The sequence below is a fragment of the Topomyia yanbarensis genome, chromosome 2 (genome assembly GCF_030247195.1).
Source record: "Topomyia yanbarensis strain Yona2022 chromosome 2, ASM3024719v1, whole genome shotgun sequence".
NCBI classification, from domain to species: domain Eukaryota; kingdom Metazoa; phylum Arthropoda; class Insecta; order Diptera; family Culicidae; genus Topomyia; species Topomyia yanbarensis.
The window spans coordinates 324,304,912-324,325,521 of NC_080671.1; the positions used below are offsets into that span (position 1 = coordinate 324,304,912).

The window sequence follows — 20,610 nt, forward strand, 5'->3', positions numbered from 1 at the left end:
GTTCGCCTACTCACACCAAAGTTTGTAAACCATCTCACAAAAAAAAAGTTGGAAGGAATGATGTAAGTATTGTTTGTATAGATTTCACCTAAATAACTACTCGATCTAAAAAAATGTCATTATTAACAATATTAACGAAAACACACCATTAGAATCAGTTAGTTGCTGTGCCAAAAATCTGTCTTTTTTAAATTTCTGTCACATATAGCTTTACCCAGGAATGAATCAAAGCACTACTTACTGATATGTAACATAGGAAGGTATATGTTGCTATTAGCATGTCGATTTCACTGTTAGCTTCATTATAAGATCAATCCGTCATCGTCAACTCACCAATCGATTAACTGAATACGTTTGCACGTTGCCGCGTAACAGGAGATCCAAGTGCATTTATTATTCGTTTACTTGTAATGAAACCAAATCACTTCTAGGTAATGCAAATTTATTGAATCTTGTATAGTTCTGCTTGTTTTGTCTGTTTCCAATAAGCAAGTATTATGTTGACATTCGAAATCTATGTTCCTGTATTATTTGTGAGAGTTTACCATGTATAAGAAATCTAGACAAATCAACTTTACATTTATATACGAGTTAGTCATCTGAACCACTACTATATTGGAAAGGTTTCGCTGTTAAAATAGTTTTGTTGCTTATTTTCATCTACCCAGTATTGATTCGTTTCGGTTGCATATTTTTCGTAGAATGGTAATGGTTACTGTAACTTTGAAAGTATATAAAATGGCACACATTACTTTGTTATATTTTTCTGTTTTTTTGTTTGTTGATTCGTTCTTTGTTCTCCATGTGGATGTGATACTTTTAAGATTCTCTGGCGAGATAGCAGAAAACCCTTTTCGAAAAGTGGCATACCGTAGATATACAAATCTCAAACGTTTCGTTTTTTTTTTGTAACTAAAAGAAGCATTGAAGTAATCAGCACTGGATACCTGAAGACTTAGATTAAGGTACAGTTATAAGTTTACTAACGAACAGATTTCAACGCTTTACCACAAATGTTTCAAACTCCATCGGGATTTGACGGACAGAATTTTTGTTCCTTTAGCAATTCCACGTCATCAGTGGAAACATCACGAGAGTTTATACTTGGACCGATAGGCATAGTTCAGAACTACTGTTACTTTCTTTAGATTTTGTTATCAAACATCACGAAACTTGATTACATATATAATTTTATATAGCAAATGTATCACAATAGGGAAATAGCACACCTTTTATTACACGTACATGTTGGTCAAAGAATTCAAAGCAGATAGTTGATCTATGCATGGAACAATCAAATGCGCGAATTGCTAACTAAATTTGCTTGTGGTAGTAGTAAAATGTGATATTTTATTGGAACATAATTCATTGCAGTTTGCATTAATGCTAAATATTCCACAGAATGAAAGAGTTCTGAAATTCCTTGCACCGGAATGCATTTTAGGTAAATCAAAAACAGAAGATTTAGATAACTTGATTTTACGTAAGACCGAATATCCAATTAGCTATCCAGTTTTGTGAAAATCCTCATTGTCGCATCATCCAAATCGTACATTACTGAACGGGACAGATAGAGGACGACTCCATCAACAATCAACGAACTTCTAAAACACTAACAAATTCACAAACAACTAGCGGCACATTTTTTTAAATAAGACTGAAAAAACAGCGATAAGAAAATTGTCTATGTATGATATAAACATTTTCCCAAAAATTGGTGAATAGTGTTTGCAGAATGTCGTGCAAATTCGAACTTTAAGAAACTACATAATATACAGGGTGTTTGGTTCATGGTTAAGAACCTCTCGGGGGATGATAGACTGTCATATTTGGAGAAAAAAATTGTTCTACGCATACCATCAAATCCCAACCGATACAGAGTTATTGAACTTTTTGTGTAAAAAACTTATTTGTCTTAAAATACCTCTAACTTTAAATGTAAACTTTGTATTTTAAATCTTTTAGTTCCATTCGAAAGGTGAGAAAATTTTCTATTCAATGGTGCTCTCATATCTTTTAGTTAATTAGTTTTAATTTCCTTTTAGCTGTAAAGTAGTTAAAAGTTAGTGTTTTTGAGGAGGTTTTTGCTAATTTTCTCGAAATAATGAAGTATGATTATAGCAATATCCATTATCCAAAAATTGGGTGTTAGGACGGTTAATAATTTGTTCTTGGACGACATATTCCTATCTCTTCTCATTTATTTGAGATTGCATTACTATACTTTTCCTGTAACCGACTTGCAAGTGCTTAAAAGGCTCTAATCTGAAAAATATGCTTTATATCGTTATTTACAAGGTTTTATTGGAAAGCTGAGAAAATGTCCTATCAGTGTATGTACAAATATCTTTTAGTTAAGTGTACTAAATGATTTTTTACTAACGAAATAACTCAAAATCTGTGCTTTTTGAGAGTTTTTTAATTATTCTAATAATTAATCAACAAAATTTATCGTTACTATTGTTCATTTGATGCCCCTTAATGTTCTCTATAACTTTTTATTTGACACTTTGTCTATATCTCTTTTCATTTTGCTGCTATTTAATAGTTAACACAGCATGACCTCGCCACAAATTTAGTGGGTTCGAAATCGTTATTTTTGCATATGAAACGATGCGATAAAAACGATTTGGGTCGAAACCAAAAGAGATAATTGAATGGAGTCAAAGATAGAACTGTAGAACTTGCTGAGATGCATTATTTCCATGATAATAATGGTGATGTTCATTATTTACTATTTTAAGACAACGAAAATGCTAATAATAGCACTAACTTTAAACTAATTTACTTTTAAAAGAATACTAAATTCTAAGTGAAAGGTATTCATACATTTTTCTCTGTAAAATTTTCCTGGCTTTCGAATAAAAAGAAAAAAAAAGTACAATAAGTGCCATACTTTTTCAATTAGAGCTGGTATTAGTGAAAATAAGATAAAAATATTCAAGTTGAATAACCCAAACTCATGACAATAAGAAAAGGTAAGTGTATCATGTCAAAGAACGAATTATGCAGCTCTTCAAGACTAACAATCTGGATTATTAAAATGATAAGGTTAACTATTAGGATTTTCAAAAAATGAACGAAAAATCGATTAAAATTGTTTAATTTTCACTAAATTACTTTGAAAAGGCTACTTAAACTCATTAGCTGAAACATGTGAGGGCATCACTCAATGCGAAATTTTCTCACCTTCCCAGTGGACCTAAAATATTTGAAATACAAAGCATACTTTTTGAGTTAGAGGTATTTTAAGACAAATAAGTTTTTTACAAATAAAGTTCAATAACTCTGTAACGGTTGAGATTTGATGGTATATGTAGAACAATTTTTTCTCCAAATATGACAGTCTATCACCCCCCGATAGGTTCTTAACCATGAACCAAACACCCTGTATATAGATGCTGCCAGAGCATCATAGAAACGCCATCTCGCTGTCACAATCAGTAACTAGTATGTACTGCATTGCGTTCAAAACTACAGTCAAACTATCGTATGCACGATTGAAATAGTAACTTGTAGTCGAAATATTTGAAAAATTTCTGAAAATTAGAATAGTAAAATAGTCAAACTCACTTCTTAGCCATGTCTTGCTGGCGATTGATAACCGAATGATTAGCAGTTCTTTTTCATCGCATGTCTTCCGTTGCTATAGATGTCCCGGATGAAAATTTCGCAAAAAATCTATGCTGTCTCACTACTTTGAATAATTGATTCGAAATATCTACTAACGATTCAATCACACCAATATTTGTTGTTTGCTCTCTTTTGGGCTTATACATTGAATGATTACAAATATAAAGCTAACAGTATGCGTTGTATTATTTTCCACACCATATGTTATGTAGTTGTTTTCCTCTGTCACGCATTAGCATATTCCGAAAATAGAAAATTTAGAATTCAATATCATTAGGAAGGAAAGATGAATAGATGTGTTTTTGTAAGAACCACTTAATGCTAGTTTTTTTTTTGTCTGCTCTAAAATATGGTTCACTGGGTATAAAATTGCTTTATTGCTACTTGAGAATGTCTTCGAGGCTGGTGCATTTTGCTAGACAACGTTTTGACGTTAATCCAAAAATTTCAAGTCTATGTATTTGTTTTAAGAAACAGTTCTTATTTTGTATGAGAATGAACTTACTCATTAAACTATAACATACACTATTGTAAACCATACACGTGCTAACACGCGTTCTAAAATACACTATAAACTTGTTGTTTGTTGTTGGTTAGGTGCATTCTCTTAGTCAGCAGAGTTCTGAAATGCGTTCGAATCACTTGCGAGATAGCCAAGCCGTAGTTATATGCCAAACGAAGAAAACGTATACATAATATTATATTCCTGCAATGCAACCCTACCATTTTAGTCCCGTTACAATGATAGAACAGTTGCATGTAGTGATATTATCTTTTTTTATCGTCATTATTTGAGAAAAGATTTTCCAGCATTGTCACAGATATCAAGCAACAGCTTCGGTCTACTACAAACTGTGTCGGAACAGGTCTCCGAAAGGGATGATTTTAAAGAGGGCAAAGCTTCGATATATCGTTTGATGAAGCTTACCATTCACGGCTCCTCGCTGCTCTCGAAGTATTCCGAGGCATTTCCGCGGCAGATAGGACAGGTACGATTGGACTGGAAATAAAGAGGAATTAGTTTAGATTAGTCATATTGAAACAGCTACATATTGCTAAGAGTCATAATTATTCCGATTAATTCACTACAAATATAAATGAATTTTTTGAATTATACACCAAAAATCAGACGGGTATGCTTCTACTACTTTTGAGTTAGATTATATTGTTTTTTTGGTAACAGGCCACGCAATTGCGCATTGCGGCATTAAACTCATATTACTGCAATGGTGGAAATGTATGTGCACCATGTATGTTCATGTATGTGCATCACACAACCAAACACATTTTTCTGTATGTGTCAACCTCGACTCTGTTCGTATGTGGAATAATTCGGTCGATTTCTATGAAAGTATTTGCACTTTGGATCAGTGGCTTTTGCTACACACAGGAATTTTTTTTCGGGGTGCAATACTTTTGAGGTGTGTCCGTTTTGATAATTCAGGTTGACCATAAATAATGGCACTCTACTGTATATCAAGTATTAGGGTTGCCACCCCTCCGGGTTTGACCCGGAGACTCTGGTTTTCGGAAGCGATCTCCGGGCCTTCGGGTTTTACAACAATGTCTCCGGATTTGGTGGGAAGAAGCGCAATTTCAATTTTTGTGGAATTATTTTATTTTTTACAAAATATTTTAAAAGTCTAAGTTAACTATTACTCTGGTTCAGATTTATTTTGTCCGACTAACTCTTCGTTTCAAGGTAGCGAGGATGAGTTCACCAAATATTGTTGATTTCTTTCACAAAGCAATGAATGGAAAATAAATCAAATTTACTCCAAATTAAGGAAAGTAATATTTCGCTATTTGCTACAATTGAAATGTTGCATCCCACTAAGTCGCTCAAAATGGTGTAAAAAAGTTATTTTGCTGCAATTTTACCAAATCACTTCACCGTTAGTGGTGCTGCACCAAGGTATGGCAGGTTTGTTCCAATCCAACTGGCTAGAGCACCATCGAGTTCTTCCGGTGTTGTTGCTACTCCTGCAGCGACCCTTAACTGTTGGCTTGACAGGTGAGTTTTACCCCTTTGTTGCGACCTCTGATGATGAATAACCGACACCACAAAGTCCTTCCTATGCGATGCCGCTGCCTGCCTCCTTTGCTCGCCTTTTCCTGTTAGTTGTGGAGAAGAGCAATGCTCGTTCCACTTATCCTCCACAGCGAGAATAGCAGGTGCTTTTATATTCTATACACTTAGTCGCAATTAAACTGCTCTAAAATGCCTAGCAATCGGTTTGATCCAAATTTCTGTCTAGTTCCACCCAAAATCCACCCCCCCCCCTTCGCCGGTCTGTGAAAATCTCCGGGTCAAAGCCTCTCCAGAGGTGGCAACCCTATCAAGTATACTGAAGAGACAATTTTAGAATCTTTGAACTGGTTGGTGGATTGTTTGATAGCGCATATCATTACTCATTCGATTTAAATTACCAGGCTAAAGGCCGTCACGGCATTCCAGCTATACTCCAGACAGCACCTTTTTGCACAAGCAAGTGAACCAAAGATGCTTTTATGATCTATTGCTGATTAGGGTTTTCACATATTCTTCGTGATATATCAAGTGAAGATAGATGATCACATTATTCCTTTATTCGGATTGTCTTTTAAATTATATCCAGTGTTGTCCTACAACACGTTCTAGAATGCGTTCCTGTTCTCGCCAAGCACGCGTGCTGTTCTTTGTAAAAGCACGCAAGCGTACCTGTTCTTCCAAGGCTAGTGTGCCGCGTGCTCGAAGAACGTGTTCTCGTAAATGTTAGAAGAACGGGTGCTTGACGTGAACACGAATACGAAGTTATAAGAACACGAACCTGTTCGTGTTCCAACTTTTTTTGAGTGCCGTGCGCTTCGTAGATCCGATACGTGTGTCGGCTCTGAGCTGCGTGCCGATAACATCGCGGTGCTGTACTTTTTTTGATTTTCTTATTGCATCTCAAGCGGATGAGACTAACAGCAGCATGCGTATTGATGATTTAATATATTGATGGTGTGAGGCTATGCGAGGGTGTCGCGAAAATATTTATTCCAGAGCGTTGAAATGGCATAGAAAAACAGAATAATAAAGCTGGAGTGAAATTTAGTTCAGTATGACTGTCTCTCAAAATAAACCAATCTGTTACTTTGCTAACATAGGTTAATTCTCATGTGCCGCATTTGGCAAAATGTTACTACACATTTAGAGCTTATTAAAATTGGGAAGTTTATTAAGGCAGTTAGAAGCACCGCAGACTGTGGGACTAATCAACGCTACAAGTTGCATATTTTGATTAACTAAAATGAACTCATTCTAGGTTTCGATTGTTTTGGGATGGCATTTTCTGCCCCAATCAAATTAGGTTAATTAAAAAATTATGTTTTACCAGCGTTATTGCCAATTAACCTATGAATTTACATTTCCAGATCTATCATCAAATCAATATTTTTTCTAAAATTTATGATATTCATACAAAGTTCCGTAATGGTTAAGTTGACAATATGTGATTTCTAATTAGTAGTTCTATTAGTGGAGTATTTTCATTTTTTCACTATAATATTCCAAATATTCCATACGAAGTGACGAGTTCAATGTTTGCCGCACTTTCATTCAAAATTACCAAAAATAATCACATATTGTTAACTGAATCACCATTTCATAAATGTTATAAAAAAATCATTGATTTGATCATCGATCTAAAAATGTAAATTCATAAGTCTATCTGCAATAATGCTGGTAAAACGTAATTTTTCAATTAACCTAAAACTAACCCTAAAACAAGAATGAGTTCATTTTAGTTAATAAAAATATGCAACTTGTAGCGTTGATTAGCCCCACAGTACGCAGTGCTTCTAATTGATTAAACAAACTTCCCAATTTTAATAAGCTCTAAATGTGTAGTAACATTTTGCCAAATGCGCCACATGAGAATTATTCTATGTTAGCAAAGTAACAGATTGGTTTATTTTGAGGGACAATGATACTCAACTAAATTTCAAGCCAGTTTTATTATTCTGTTTTTTGTCATTTCAGCGCTCTGGAATCAATATTTTCGCAACACCCTCGCATAGCGTCACACCTGGGACGCACAGAGGCGTAACTAACTTCAAATCCTGGCCAAAATAGAAAAAATATTGTTTTTTGTTTATTTGTCCATATTTTCAGCTTAACTGTTCTTCGAAACATGCTCTAACGTTTTGCTTAAAAAGAAAAGTGTTTTCGTTTGATAATTTTTGTATGCAATTATTTGAAATCAGTGATTTTTTTACACATTTTATTAACATGAAAGCCATTATTTATCCCTCAATTTTGCCGATTGCTCAAAAACTAATTACCCAAAGTCGATATATAAATCTGAATCGTGCTTTTCATAGCAAACTCCAGCAACTACAATCAATTGGGGTCAATTTTAGCTTTTCTTTGTCATTTTTGGGTAGGTATTTAATATTCGTTAGATTATTTGGAGTGTCCTCTCACTGTTCCACGAAGAAAACATTCCCAATTAATCCCATTCGATTTTTTACAGCTGTTTGAAAATCTCGTATTTTTTGTCAAATTTAAGAGAATACAATTAAACAAATCAGTATTGGGGCTATTTAAATGATCTTATACGAAAAGAATAATTTGAGACGGCACCGGTGGTTGAATGGTAAGCGTGACCGCCACTCATTCTAGTTGGCCTGGGTTCAATTCCAACCAAGGTCATTGACATTTTTCTGAGGTGAAAAAATCTGTCTTGACGTCTTCCTTCGGAAGGGAAGTAAAGCCGTTGGTCCCCGGTCCATGAGTTGATGGATCGATATTTAGTCCAGGATTGAAGTCATCTCTCTGGCACCGGTAAAGAAGAAGTAAAGTAGTATACAACTTCTATACTTACTAACAAATATCCGCCTCCCGTGATACTTGTGGAGTGCGCAGTAGTATATCGGACTAACCATTACTTCACTTTCCTCCCGCGATCTACGTTAGGGTCTGGCCAGCGCCTGTATTGATCAATATACAATTTAGGATTACCAGGAGTTGCACATTGAAAGATGTTTCGCTACTCCCAAGCATAATTATCTACTTATTCCCTGTGCAACTTCAGCTAGTCCAGATCGATAACGGAGTAGCGGCCAGGAGTGGTCGCACAAGGTCAAGCTCAAGCTTATATGACAAGAATGATTTGATTGAGTCCCCCATATTATTTTTGTAACATTGCGTCCATTAACCAAATTGAGCTATTATGATCACAATAGCCATATAAAAGAGTGTGAAATATAACTTCCACTAACCTTGCTACATGAAACGTAACGTACACAAGTTGCCTTGGAAACGTAAGCGAAGCATCAAACAAATTATGCAATCTTCTCATTTCAGTTCCTTGTCTCCGAATTGCAAGTGTTAACGTGAATAATCCAGATTGAATACGATAATCACTTGGATAGATATCTATTACCGAATTTACAAAAACTTGAATATATTTTTCTACTATAAGAAAACCGAAAAAGCAAAATAAACTATGAACTTGAAAAAAAATGTTTTAATTTATGAAAACAGTTGAAACAGACTAAATCTCAATGCGAGGTTTCCTCAAACTGTTACTTTACTCTAAAACGCGTTTACATTGAAAAATAATAATGCTCGTGGAATTCGTTTATTTTCGGCTTTGTGGCACACTGCAAGGAGGTTTAATATTTTCATATTTTGGTCATAAATTGTCTAAAACCATGAAAAACCATTTTTCATCACTTGTTATCGTATAACAAGCTTAAAAACATGTGAAATAATTATGGCCATGCATTTGATATAATTACGCCACTGTGGGATGGGACGTGCAAAGTGAAAAAAGTAACTGTCACCGCGAACCGGAAATGGCCTGTCATTGCGAACCGGACCTTTCTTGACGATTTTCATTTTCTTGGAATGGATAGTGTCTGGGTAGTATCGTAATATACAAGGTGTATTTAGAAAACATATTTTACATGTTGCTTAGATGCATGTAGATGCACACAAACAAATATGCAAAATGCACCGAAGGCACGTGCAGTTTTATTATTCTGCTCAACATTTATGGTTAATGTTGTTTTACACAGTTCAGACAAATAATAACACAATTCATGTCATGTTTGAGCTCAATTATTTTCGGCACAAATCAATACCTCATCGGCAGAAATCTATGCCGCATCGGCTCAACACTATCATCGGCATTTGCTTTAAATTATTTTGCAAGCGGATTTTTCCCTGCAAAATAACATCAATATCGGGAGGGAAAAAGAAGACCTTCTCATGTCCCGTCCCAGCCTCACACCATCAATATATTAAATCATCAATACGCATGCTGGTGTTAGCAGTGATGCAAAAAGTACAGATTTATCTAGAAAGGTACAGATTTTTGAAGCATTTTTGGTACAGATTCTGTACGGTACAGATTACAGATTTTTGTAAAAAAGTACAGATTGGTACAGATTTTTTTTACATGACAGCAAGGTAAAATAATTTAACCATGCGATGCATCCCAGTAAACAGCAAGTATACGTTGAATTAGGCAGTAGTGATGGCATGAATCTGAAGTGGAGCTGGTATTGATTGAGCTTGAACTGAAGCTGACATTAGAATGTGATATATGAGAAACCTTACTCCAGCTAATCAAGGGGATGATGTGTAAGTGAAAACCGATCGAATTTTCTCGGAGTGCCTACGTTTACTCTGACCTGCTTCATTTGAATTCTTGCAAGCAAGTTTCTTGCATCCTATTTATAATACCAGCCCCATCTTAGTTTCTCGCCGCCACTGTAAACAAAGTGGCAGAGAGAATTTAAGCTGGACCTGATATTGACATTACCCAGTCAAACTCATCCGGAGTTCTAACTGGTTTCTTGCGGAGTTCCAACTCAAATAAAATAACCGAGTCAGAATGTCTGGTTGATTTCTCCGAATGATAAACATGTATAAGAAAAATGATTTTTTTTAAAACAACCTTATTGTTTGGGTACAGAATCCAATACAGATTTTTTCTATGGAAGGGTACAGATAGAAAAGATTTTTCAACTTCCGGTACAGATTTAATTGTGGCAACACTGGCTGTTAGTCTCATCCGCTTGAGATGCAATAAGAAAATCAAAAAAAGTACAGCACCGCGATGCTATCGGCACGCAGCTCAGAGCCGACATACGTATCGGTTCTACGAAGCATGCGGCACTCAAAAAAGTCGGAACACGACCAGGTCCGTGTTCTTCTAACTTCGTGTTCGTGTTCTCGTCGAGCACTCGTTCTTCTAACATTTACGATAACACGTTCTTCGAGCACGCGATACACTGGTCTTGGAAGAACAGGCACGCTTGCCCAGAACAGATACGGTGCGGTTCGCCTGGTGTACTTGGACATCACTGATTATATTCCCATGATTTCAATCTCTTCCTTCATATTCTAGTTTTCACTTTGCGCCTGGCTCTAGGCCCGTACATAAATGACCTCTCCTGCAATTACCCAAATGATCCTAAAATGAATATCGAACAAGATTCGTCATCAGAGACTCCAAGTTTCCATTTAAAATCAAACATTGAACTGTGTTCAACCGTATCCGATCTTCTTTCGGATCAAAGAATGTCCGCTAAGTATTCTAATATTCCGCAAGAAGCAGGTATATTCAGCTGTGCCAGATATCTCAAAAGTTTACTTAGTTAAGCTGAGAATTGTTATATTTTGTCAAAAGCAATGACGTGACTGGCGAAAAGACTTTTTTGAAAAATAACGCGTTCACAACCCGCTCAATAAGTTGAGATCGATGGTGTAGTTATCGATTCGAACTTGGCATGCGGGGATCTACTGAAGGACGGATTTGGCTATTTCAAAGACCCCTTGCTCCGCTGAGGGAAGATTTTGAATGGCAATGGCACCAGACGGGAAAAATGGCGAGTCTCTTCAAACTAATGTTGGGTGATCTTTGGCGAGACTTCTTTGCTTCTTCGTCGACAAGAATCGTCTGCATGATCGGTGGTTTGTAGAGATGGGCGAAACAGTTCACTTCGAAGAACCATTCCCGACTGAACAGTTCTGTAAAAAGAACTAGTTCAGATGAACCGTTCTTCCGTTCAGCTGATATTTTACTTGTATCTAGCGAATGTCTCTCAAAACATTCGATTCTTGGAGAGGAACCAAACAGATGGTGCCCAAACTATTATACCCCTGTATGCTTAACAAGTTCATCAAGGGTAGCGATTTCTTCATGATGTATAACTAGAGAAATAGAGAATGTGATGAGTCGTTCTTCGCCGGTTCCATTCTCGGAGAGCACAGAGAGCGGTGTGTGGGACGGCAAGTCGGTTCATTTTCATTCGTTCACCTAAAAATCGGTCCGAGAAATTCGCCAAACGGCTTTGGGTCAGGTTCAGTTCATTCGCTTTGAAGAGAATTGTGAACTACCGTTCTTTTAAAAAGAACTTCCGTTCGCTCATTCTCTTCGAAGAACCAGTTCACTTGAACCGTTTGCGAACGAATGGCCCATCTCTAGTGGTTTGTGCCGCACGTAACGTATGCAGTATTACACTAATTACAAGTAAATGACATTTCAGCCACAGGTTCAAAGTAGTGCATGATTGAAACTATGTTTGGAACCGGCAACTTTGTGATATTGTGGAACTCCTGCCTGCATCGAGGAGACTTCACGGTACGGCATGAAATTATTTTGGCAATGAAAATTAATCTAGCTTAATCTACGATATATGCTACAGTTTTTAAAAGGTGGCCTGATTTATTGCTCATGACCACATTTCCGTTCCTCTTGTTTCTATAAGCGGAAAAAGTTAATTTTCGCTATTTTTATTGAAATTTGGAATCTTTGTCTTGTTCGTTGTTTATTTTGGCCTAACAGGACCGTGGCGTAGTCTTCTGGCGTCTTTGGTTGAGTCGTAATTATTCGCCTCTTTGCTGTCTACTTTTGCTTTCTTTGTCAGTTCGACTTTCGAAAAATAATTTTGTTTGTACCTGGAAATGATACTCCTATCCTGACTTATTCTATGACTTTACCTCACTTATTTTATAACCCGAGCAAACTCTCATGGGTTCAAAATTCATCCAACCCCATAAAAATACCATGAATATGGTCCACGCCAAATTTCACTGGCACCAAAATACCATAAAATGGTTTCATAAACCCATAAATACACCAGAAGATGCTTTTTAATACAATTTATGAGCTATTCAAGAAGGTATGGAACCCTCATACGAAGGCTTCGTGATCACCAAAATCAGCGGCGTCTTCGTGTGCAGTTGTTGCGTACCTTCAAGGTAGACAGTGGAGATGATCAGCCTAATACTGACAAATGATAGCCAGCAGTCATTACTGGTGACTTCAATACCTGGGCTGTGGAGTGAGCCAGTACCATAAGAAACACAAGAAGGTGTATCCTGAAAAATGCTCTAGCGAAGCGAGACATACTATTGTGCAATGAAGGTTCCGTTAACACATTTCACAGAGGCCTGAGGGAGCATATCTTTGACGTCACATTCTGCAGTCTTTCACGGGAACATGGACTGGAAAGTATGGGAGACTTGTACACAAAGAGACTCACCGTATCGGCCAACGGAACCCTGCTGCAGCACGGAGAAGGATGACCGGAGAGCGAAAGTAAAAGACGAAAGCCTTCAACAAAGACCTCTTCGTTGAAGCATTTCAGCCGAACGGTGGGACCGAGAACGTGGATGCGGTTGATCTAACAAGAAAGAGTGTGACGGCTTATGACGCTGTAGACGGCAGTAGTTGTCTCCAGCTTACGGGTGGAACGAGACGCTGTGTAAGCTACGTGCCATTTGTATCAGAACCACAAGGTGGGCTCAGAAAGCAAGATTGGAGCCAGATAAAGAGGAGTGCGAGGCAGCGTTTCGGGAAGCTAGGTGAATTTTAAAACGGGAGATCAAGCTTAGCCACAAGGAATTGTGCCGAGAAGCACACGCCAATCTCTGGGTAGGCGCGTACTAACGGCTAACGGTAAGCTCGCAGAAGCGTCGATGTAACTCAAATCAAAAAAGGTCCCCGGTTTGGATGGAATACCAAACCTGGTACATATCATGGATGGATCCTGGCATATCCGGACATGTTCAGGATGGTGATGTAGAACTATGTGGATGAAGGCAACTGTGGAGGCTAACGCAGCTGGTGTTGCTACCAAAGCCAGGGAAGCCACCGGACGATCCTACCTCGTATATACCTATAGGTATTCCGGACACGCTCGAAAAACTCCTGCATAGAATCATCCTTAAGGCTCAACTGAGAAAAGTGGCCACCTTGGAAAACGAAAAAAGCTGTTTTTTTCTCACAGCGTTTGGAAAATCTTCATGTAAATCAGTCAGTAATACTCTACCAATGTTCCGAATACATTGATTCATTTTCATAAAGATTTTCCTAACGGTGTGAGTGTGTTTTTCCTTTCCCAGGATGGCCGCTTATTGAGGCGTTCTTAGTTGAATTTTAAGGTTGAACAAAGAATGGGGTAAAATCGAAAACGAAAAAAGCAATTTTTTCACACCGTGAGTTAGATCTTCATAAAAATCAGTCAGCAGTACTGTAACAACATTCTACATAAGCTGATTGATCTTTGTGAAGTTCTAACACAAGATGCAATCCGGAATCCGCAAAGGAGTATCGACAGTAAATGCAATTGGGACAGTGCTGGAGACTGCTGAGAAGGCATCTAAACAAAAGCGGAAGAGAGATCGATACTGCGCTCTGGTCACAATAGATGTGAAAAATGGAAAGAAATGCCGCAGTGCTGCACAGAGTGAAGATCTCCGACTATATATGCCAAGGCTCCACTCTGGGCCCAACTTTTTGGAACTGGATGTACGACAGGAATTGGACACTGTGGCTTCCCAGGAAAGCGGGAATCGTGGGCTTCGCGGACGAGGTGTCAGAAATGGTTATTAATCAGCAACTGAAAAGCAGTTCAGCGCATTCAGAACGCTATCAGAGGGCACATAATTGCATCGAAACGTGCATTGAAGCAATTACGAGTGCTTATCGACGACCAGTTGAGCTTCAACAACCACGTCTACTACGCCTGCGAAGAGTCAGTGTAGACAACGAACGAAATAGCGAGGATAATGCCAAACGTCGGAGATCCGAGAAGCAGGACGAGACATCCGCTAGCTAGTATTTCGTCATCACTACTGCGATATGAAGTTGCAGCCCGGAGTTCGGCTCTGAGAACCAAGCGGAACCGTGACAGGACATTCTACTTGTTGACCGTACGAGTCGCTAATACGTACAGAACAACATAGTCGGAGGCAGCTTGCGTTATCGCCGGGATGATCCTCATCTGCATAACGCTGGCGACACACCAGATACGCGATTTGAGAGCAAGTTGGCAATAGGAATGAAACAAAATGAAAAAAATATAGGTGGATCTACCGGTTCATCTCAAACCTGTCGACGTCAGTCAATAGAAAACTTCCCCCTGGTACACCTCCTGTCCACCCGCAGCTGCTTCTGGAGGTATATTCATCGGTTCGGACACGCAATTTCACCGTTATAGAAAGTATGAATGTCTAGGAGACACAGGAGAACGTGCTCTTCCAGTGTCCGAGGTTCGAAACGACACGCAGGGAGATGTTTGACATCAACCCAAATAATGTCATCCACAAAAAAAAGCGACATAAACACGTGGAACACGGTCAACAGAGTGGTGACGCAGATTTTGATCGTCTAACAGCAGAAATGGCATGATGAACAGCGAGCAATGGTTTCGATAGTGAAATCGCCGCCTCGATGGGCTAGATCCACTAACGGTGACTAGCCAAGTAGACCGCGACAGAACACTGAATATGGGTCGTCGGGATGCCAATGAACCGGACGCCACGCTTCACGCGGTATTGCCGGACCGACCACGGCACCCTACCGGTTGGCCTGAGAGGAATATGACACAGAAGAAGAAATGGTATCGGGAGAACTTCCTTCGTCGGAGAACTCGCCGTTTGCGTAAGCTAGATTCCTGCCGGGGACTAGACTGAGTAGATCGCGACGAAACACCACCAGATGTGGGTCGTAGGGGCGAACCGAACGCCTTGCTCCAGTGGGATCGTCGGACCGACTTTGGTACCTGGAGGGTTAGCTCGTTTTCGAGAGAACTTCTTTCGTAGGTGAATTCTTTGTCTGAGTAAGCAAGGTCCATCGTCGGGGACTACACCGAGTAGTTCGTGAAGAAGTCAGGAACTGAATGGCTCAACGAGGAAGTGGTGCTAAGTGGCACGAGAAGGGAACCAAAGGGCTTAAAAGAGTTACGGTGCTGAATGGCACTGGACAGGAAGAAGTCCGAAGAGCACAAAGACATAAGAGAGCCGAAGGGTTCAGTAAACTTAGAATTTTCTATTGATGACATCGAAATAGATGTTGAATCGCGATGGTCCACAACAATCCAGGGTGATTTCGAAAAGGGGCAGTGGTACGAAAATACAAAAATTATTCACGTTCTAAAAATTCGGGAGCTATTCCGGCTGAAAACTTTGAAACGGGATCCCTACATCAAAACGTTAGAAGTATTCTACTTGAAAAGTAAATTGATTGTTTATTCTCAGACGCGAAATACTACACTATCAACATTAAGAATGGGTAAACTTACCCTAAGCCACTTGTCAACGCATTTGGCGTGGAACTCATGCGAGCATGGTAGAACTCGGAGGATTTGTCGCGCCTCAAAGTCGCACATGCATACTACACACGATGTTTGATCCCCTGAAAAGAATTGTCGTGTAAATTAAAGCTTTTTTTTCAGTAACCACCGGAAGTAGGTAGACTTACCTGTATGAGTTTCAGCATTGAATTTGTAGCTTGGCAACTGATCGATTTCCGGGCGCGCTAAACCACGTGGTTTCGCTTCACCCAAACGCTCCGCCAAACTGAGCAGAGCTTCGTAATTTTCCGTTTCGTTCGAGTCCGGTGAATTCAGATCGGGTTGACCGTACGTCGACAACGGGAACATGGCTCTGAATTGTCATAAAAATAATAATGATTGTAGTTGCGGAGTATGAAGACACTTTACTAATAACTTACAAGAAGTTTAACAGAATGCCAGAGTAGGCGGACGGCGTGGCGGACAGTGAAACCTGTGTCGGCTGCGGAGCCAACGTTTGGTGTGGCAGACTGGGATGGCGGTGAGCTGGATGGGCATGCGGGTGGGACGGAGGCGGTGCTGGCCAGTGGAAACGGGTGAAGTTCCGACGAGGTGCTGTTATTGCGCGTCGAGCCGTTCTGTGGAGCAGCTCGAATTGGCTGGTGCGGCCCTGAAGAATATTCAACACGGTCGATATTTGGAAAATAATATGAAACATCTGAATCGCCCAGTTCTTTGCTAACTTGTATACTTACTTCGGTCGAAATATAGATTGGTTGCGGTGGAGATATTTGAGCCATTTGAGGCGAGGAATGGATATGCGCAGCGGCGATTGGAGACACATGTAACGGAGAAGCAGTGGCATGGTCCAGACCATCCAATGAAAACCCATCAGCTCGCTGAAAAAACTGTTTCGGTTATATTCCTGTCATTGCATATCTAAAATGTATCGATACATTACCTGTTGGGCCAAATGTGGGTGCTGGTAATGTGGCTGATGGGGTGGTGGATGCGGATGCGGATGGGGATGTGGGTGTGGATGTGGAACAGCCAATGCAGCAGGAGTAGATGCGAATGCACCAAAGTGTCCACCAATGTTACATGTTTGAGCAAACGGTTGTGAGTAAACTCCGTGGACCTATGCAAAAAAAACGACGCCGTTGAAAAAATTTCGTTTGACTAGTTCTCGTCACAGTGCGTTTACCTGGCAAGGCGGTATATGTGGTGCAGCTGGATGACCTGAGCAGATTGAGATATGTGGTCCCGCGGAATACGTCCACACCTGTTCATGATGACCCAGTGGAAGGCTTACAGGAACTTGATTAATGTCAACCATTAGAGAAGGATGCTGGTGTTGTGGCGGCTGAGGTGGTGATGGTTGTTGGAATACCTGGGGCATTGGTTCCCAAGGACGTGGTTGATCACGGAATCTTGGTCTGCGTAACGGGGGACTGCCCTGTTGGAGTTGAGCTGGACCAGGTTGGTGTTGAGGCAGATGCAAATGGCTGTGGGGATTCTGATGGTGCTGATTGGGATGCAGAGACTGATGCTGCTGTTGCTGCAACGGTGGATGGTTGTGATGATTGTTGTGATGAATATTGTTATTCCGAGGAGATCTTCGATGTTCCCAAATCGCTGGTGGAGACTGACTAGGCATCCTTTGAACACGACGTCTCTTGCGTGATGGACTGTCCGATTTCATTCCGTTGTTTGCATCAGCCCCGTACGGAGGACTCGATGATTGGTGGTTATTTGAGTGGGAACTATTTCCTTGGTGATAGGGCGGGCTAATGCGCTCCCTGTTGTTTTCGCGGCCATTTCGCATTGCATCCAGAGACAGTACAGATCTGGTATCCAGATGCAGATCAGATCCGCGGGAAGAATTTGAGGGTCCTTCAAAATGATTCTGAAACAAGAACAGATCTGTAAGTACCGTACCTTTTGGATCGACCGGGGCAATAGAGGGACTTACCGAATGTCGATCAACGGTTGAAGCACTCATCGTATGCCGGTTTCTATCCAGCATACTCATGTTATTACGGCGGTCATTATGACTTGGTCCGGCTCTAAGAATTTGTTGAGATCTATTATTAACACTACCATCATCAGTTGCACCGTAAGGCATTAAGATTGGACGATTGGTGATTGGAGTGGAATGTAATTGCATTGGTGGGGATTTTGGTGAATATGTGAAGGATTCTTTAGGACTACTCCCGTTATTATCACTGCATAGTGGTAGTTGTGGTAGTGGTAGTAGCAGTAGAAGAAATAAGTAGTAGTACGTGTGTATTTTGAACATTTTTGCAATTTATTTACCACAAAGGACAAAAAGCATGCGGAAGAAAAATCAAAAAAACAATCATATATTAATTAGAAAATAAATTACAGTTACGATAAGCTTATTTATAATATTCACTGCCTACAAAACTGTTATATGAAGAGATTGGAAATGTTCGTTCAACTCGGAAAGCTATTTGTGATATAAAACATGAACATGAAGGCATTCGATTTGCCGAAATGAAACCATTCACCTTAAGGCGGGAAGTTTCTGAACAAAGCATGAATGTTAGTTGAAGTGTGCAAACATCTTAACCTAAACAAACGCTATACAATGCTACTTTGCTTGTAGAAACGGAATTTATATCACAAATCGCGATCAACCACTTAATAACTATAGGAAATTTACATCATCAGATTCACCACGGAGAAAACATTTGAAATTCGCATATTGAAGCAAGTTTTCCGCAGAGATAAAATATTTTCCTTAGTGGTGAACGAGAACTTACACTATAATACGTTTTTGATGAACACGCAGTGCGCACTATATGAAATGAGCCCAAGATATTATTTTTATAAATTATGCAAGTTATCTAACAAAAACTCAACATGAATGCATTGGCATAGTTTAGAACTCGGGTTGTGAGAAAACTTACAAACTGTATAAATTGTTAGAATTTACCACTAATCCCAGCTTAACAAATTTGAATCGCCGTTTCGATGTATGTAATTCATTTTGTCTTATGTCACCCACGGTGTCATTGGTAGAAAATATTATCACAACAATTAGTGTCGCTGAAGTACTCAAAAGCTTACATGATCCTCTTTTATCCTAGCATATCGGGGAGCCTAACGAGTGTTCAATAAAAAAATGAGAATGATTTCAATGCCTTTCTTTAATGTAAGTAACGGGCGTATCTTTTTTTCTCTCCAAGAGAATTGCTCTCTGGACTCCCTAGAAATGGGTTGCATGTTTTTTTTCGCTCGAGTGCTGTCAGTTCAATCGAAGATGGCGCTGAAACAGCAAGCACTCCGCGAGCGTGTTGTACGGTTTTACGAAACGCATGGTCATCGTGGAAAAAAGTTTTCGGTAGACCACTTTCGAGACGAAAACGTGCCCGTGAGTACAGTTTACCGGATCCTGGCATTCCTGAGCGTGGAATGGAAGGCCAGTATCGGCCGTCCGGCGAAGATAATGACAAAGAAGAAGAAGGAAGCGTTGAAAAAGCTGTTCGACAACAAGGACGGAACGAGTTTGCGTGACGCCGGCCGAAAATATCACTGCTCCCATACCTTGATTCACCGAACCCTCAAGATGGAGGACACCATCTGTCGGAAGAAGACTCGTGAAATCGCAGTGCCGGTGGATGACGAAGAACTATCGCGGGAGGTCGTTCGTGCTGGGCGACGAAAGTTGCTCTCCGCTCTCGAAGACCCACATTCCAGGAAATGATAGCTGCTATTCCAGTGACAAGTCGGCCACACACCCCGAAATAAAATATAGGTTTAAGCATAAATGTGATTAAAGAAAATAATGCTATATATCGCCATATCGGACATGGATTTCAAAGCCGTGGTTCAAGCCGAGCGGTCTGGCCATCAATCAAAAAATTTACCAGGAGAAGTGTCTTAAGAAAGTTCTTCTACCGTTCTTAACGGAGCATCATGCGAATGAGTAGTACGTATTCTGGCCGGACAAGGCATCTATCTATTACGCCAAGAAGACGCTGGAGCATTGAGCAGAAAAAGATACCGTACCGAAAGAAAGAAAGGAACCCGACCAACTTGCCCCAGTGCCGTCCCATTGAGGATTTTTTCGGCTCCTTCAGTGCCCTAGTGTACAAAAATAGTTGGCACGGCAATGATACGAAGTAGTTGACCACAAGGATCCGGAATTGTATCCAGAAGATGGACGTCAGTTCAGTCCAGCGCTCTTGTGAGAGCATCGCGACTAAGTTGCAGCGTACGGCTGACCAGGGCCACTTCTCCAATATCCATCGACTTTTTTGAAGAATATACAATATGTTTTTAATAAATTTTGTTGAATTGTTATTTTGTTTCTTTACTAGAGACTAAAAAAATTCTCATTTTTATTGAACACCCGTTAGAACACTTTGTTTAATATTTTGATGATCAATTTTA

The 20,610-nt window shown here is 39.6% G+C and overlaps 1 protein-coding gene across 9 annotated transcripts in view; it reads right to left on the reverse strand.

The window, feature by feature from the left end:
- Positions 1–425: 425 nt before the first annotated feature.
- The window catches only part of LOC131683774 (RING finger protein 44-like), an 85,847-nt gene continuing 65,662 nt past the window's right edge, over positions 426–20,610 (reverse strand). For 6 of the 9 annotated variants that reach the window (XM_058966050.1, XM_058966049.1, XM_058966054.1 and 3 more), the window contains 7 exons: positions 17,396–18,416; positions 17,153–17,329; positions 16,947–17,090; positions 16,632–16,882; positions 16,380–16,564; positions 16,201–16,313; positions 426–4,633 (listed from right to left, as the gene is read on the reverse strand). In XM_058966050.1, coding sequence (XP_058822033.1) covers positions 4,565–4,633; positions 16,201–16,313; positions 16,380–16,564; positions 16,632–16,882; positions 16,947–17,090; positions 17,153–17,329; positions 17,396–18,416 — 1,960 coding nt within the window. In that variant the 3' untranslated portion in view covers positions 426–4,564. The remainder of the gene's footprint in view (positions 4,634–16,200; positions 16,314–16,379; positions 16,565–16,631; positions 16,883–16,946; positions 17,091–17,152; positions 17,330–17,395; positions 18,417–20,610) is intronic. The other 3 variants (XM_058966058.1, XM_058966057.1, XM_058966056.1) reach the window with 3 other exon arrangements.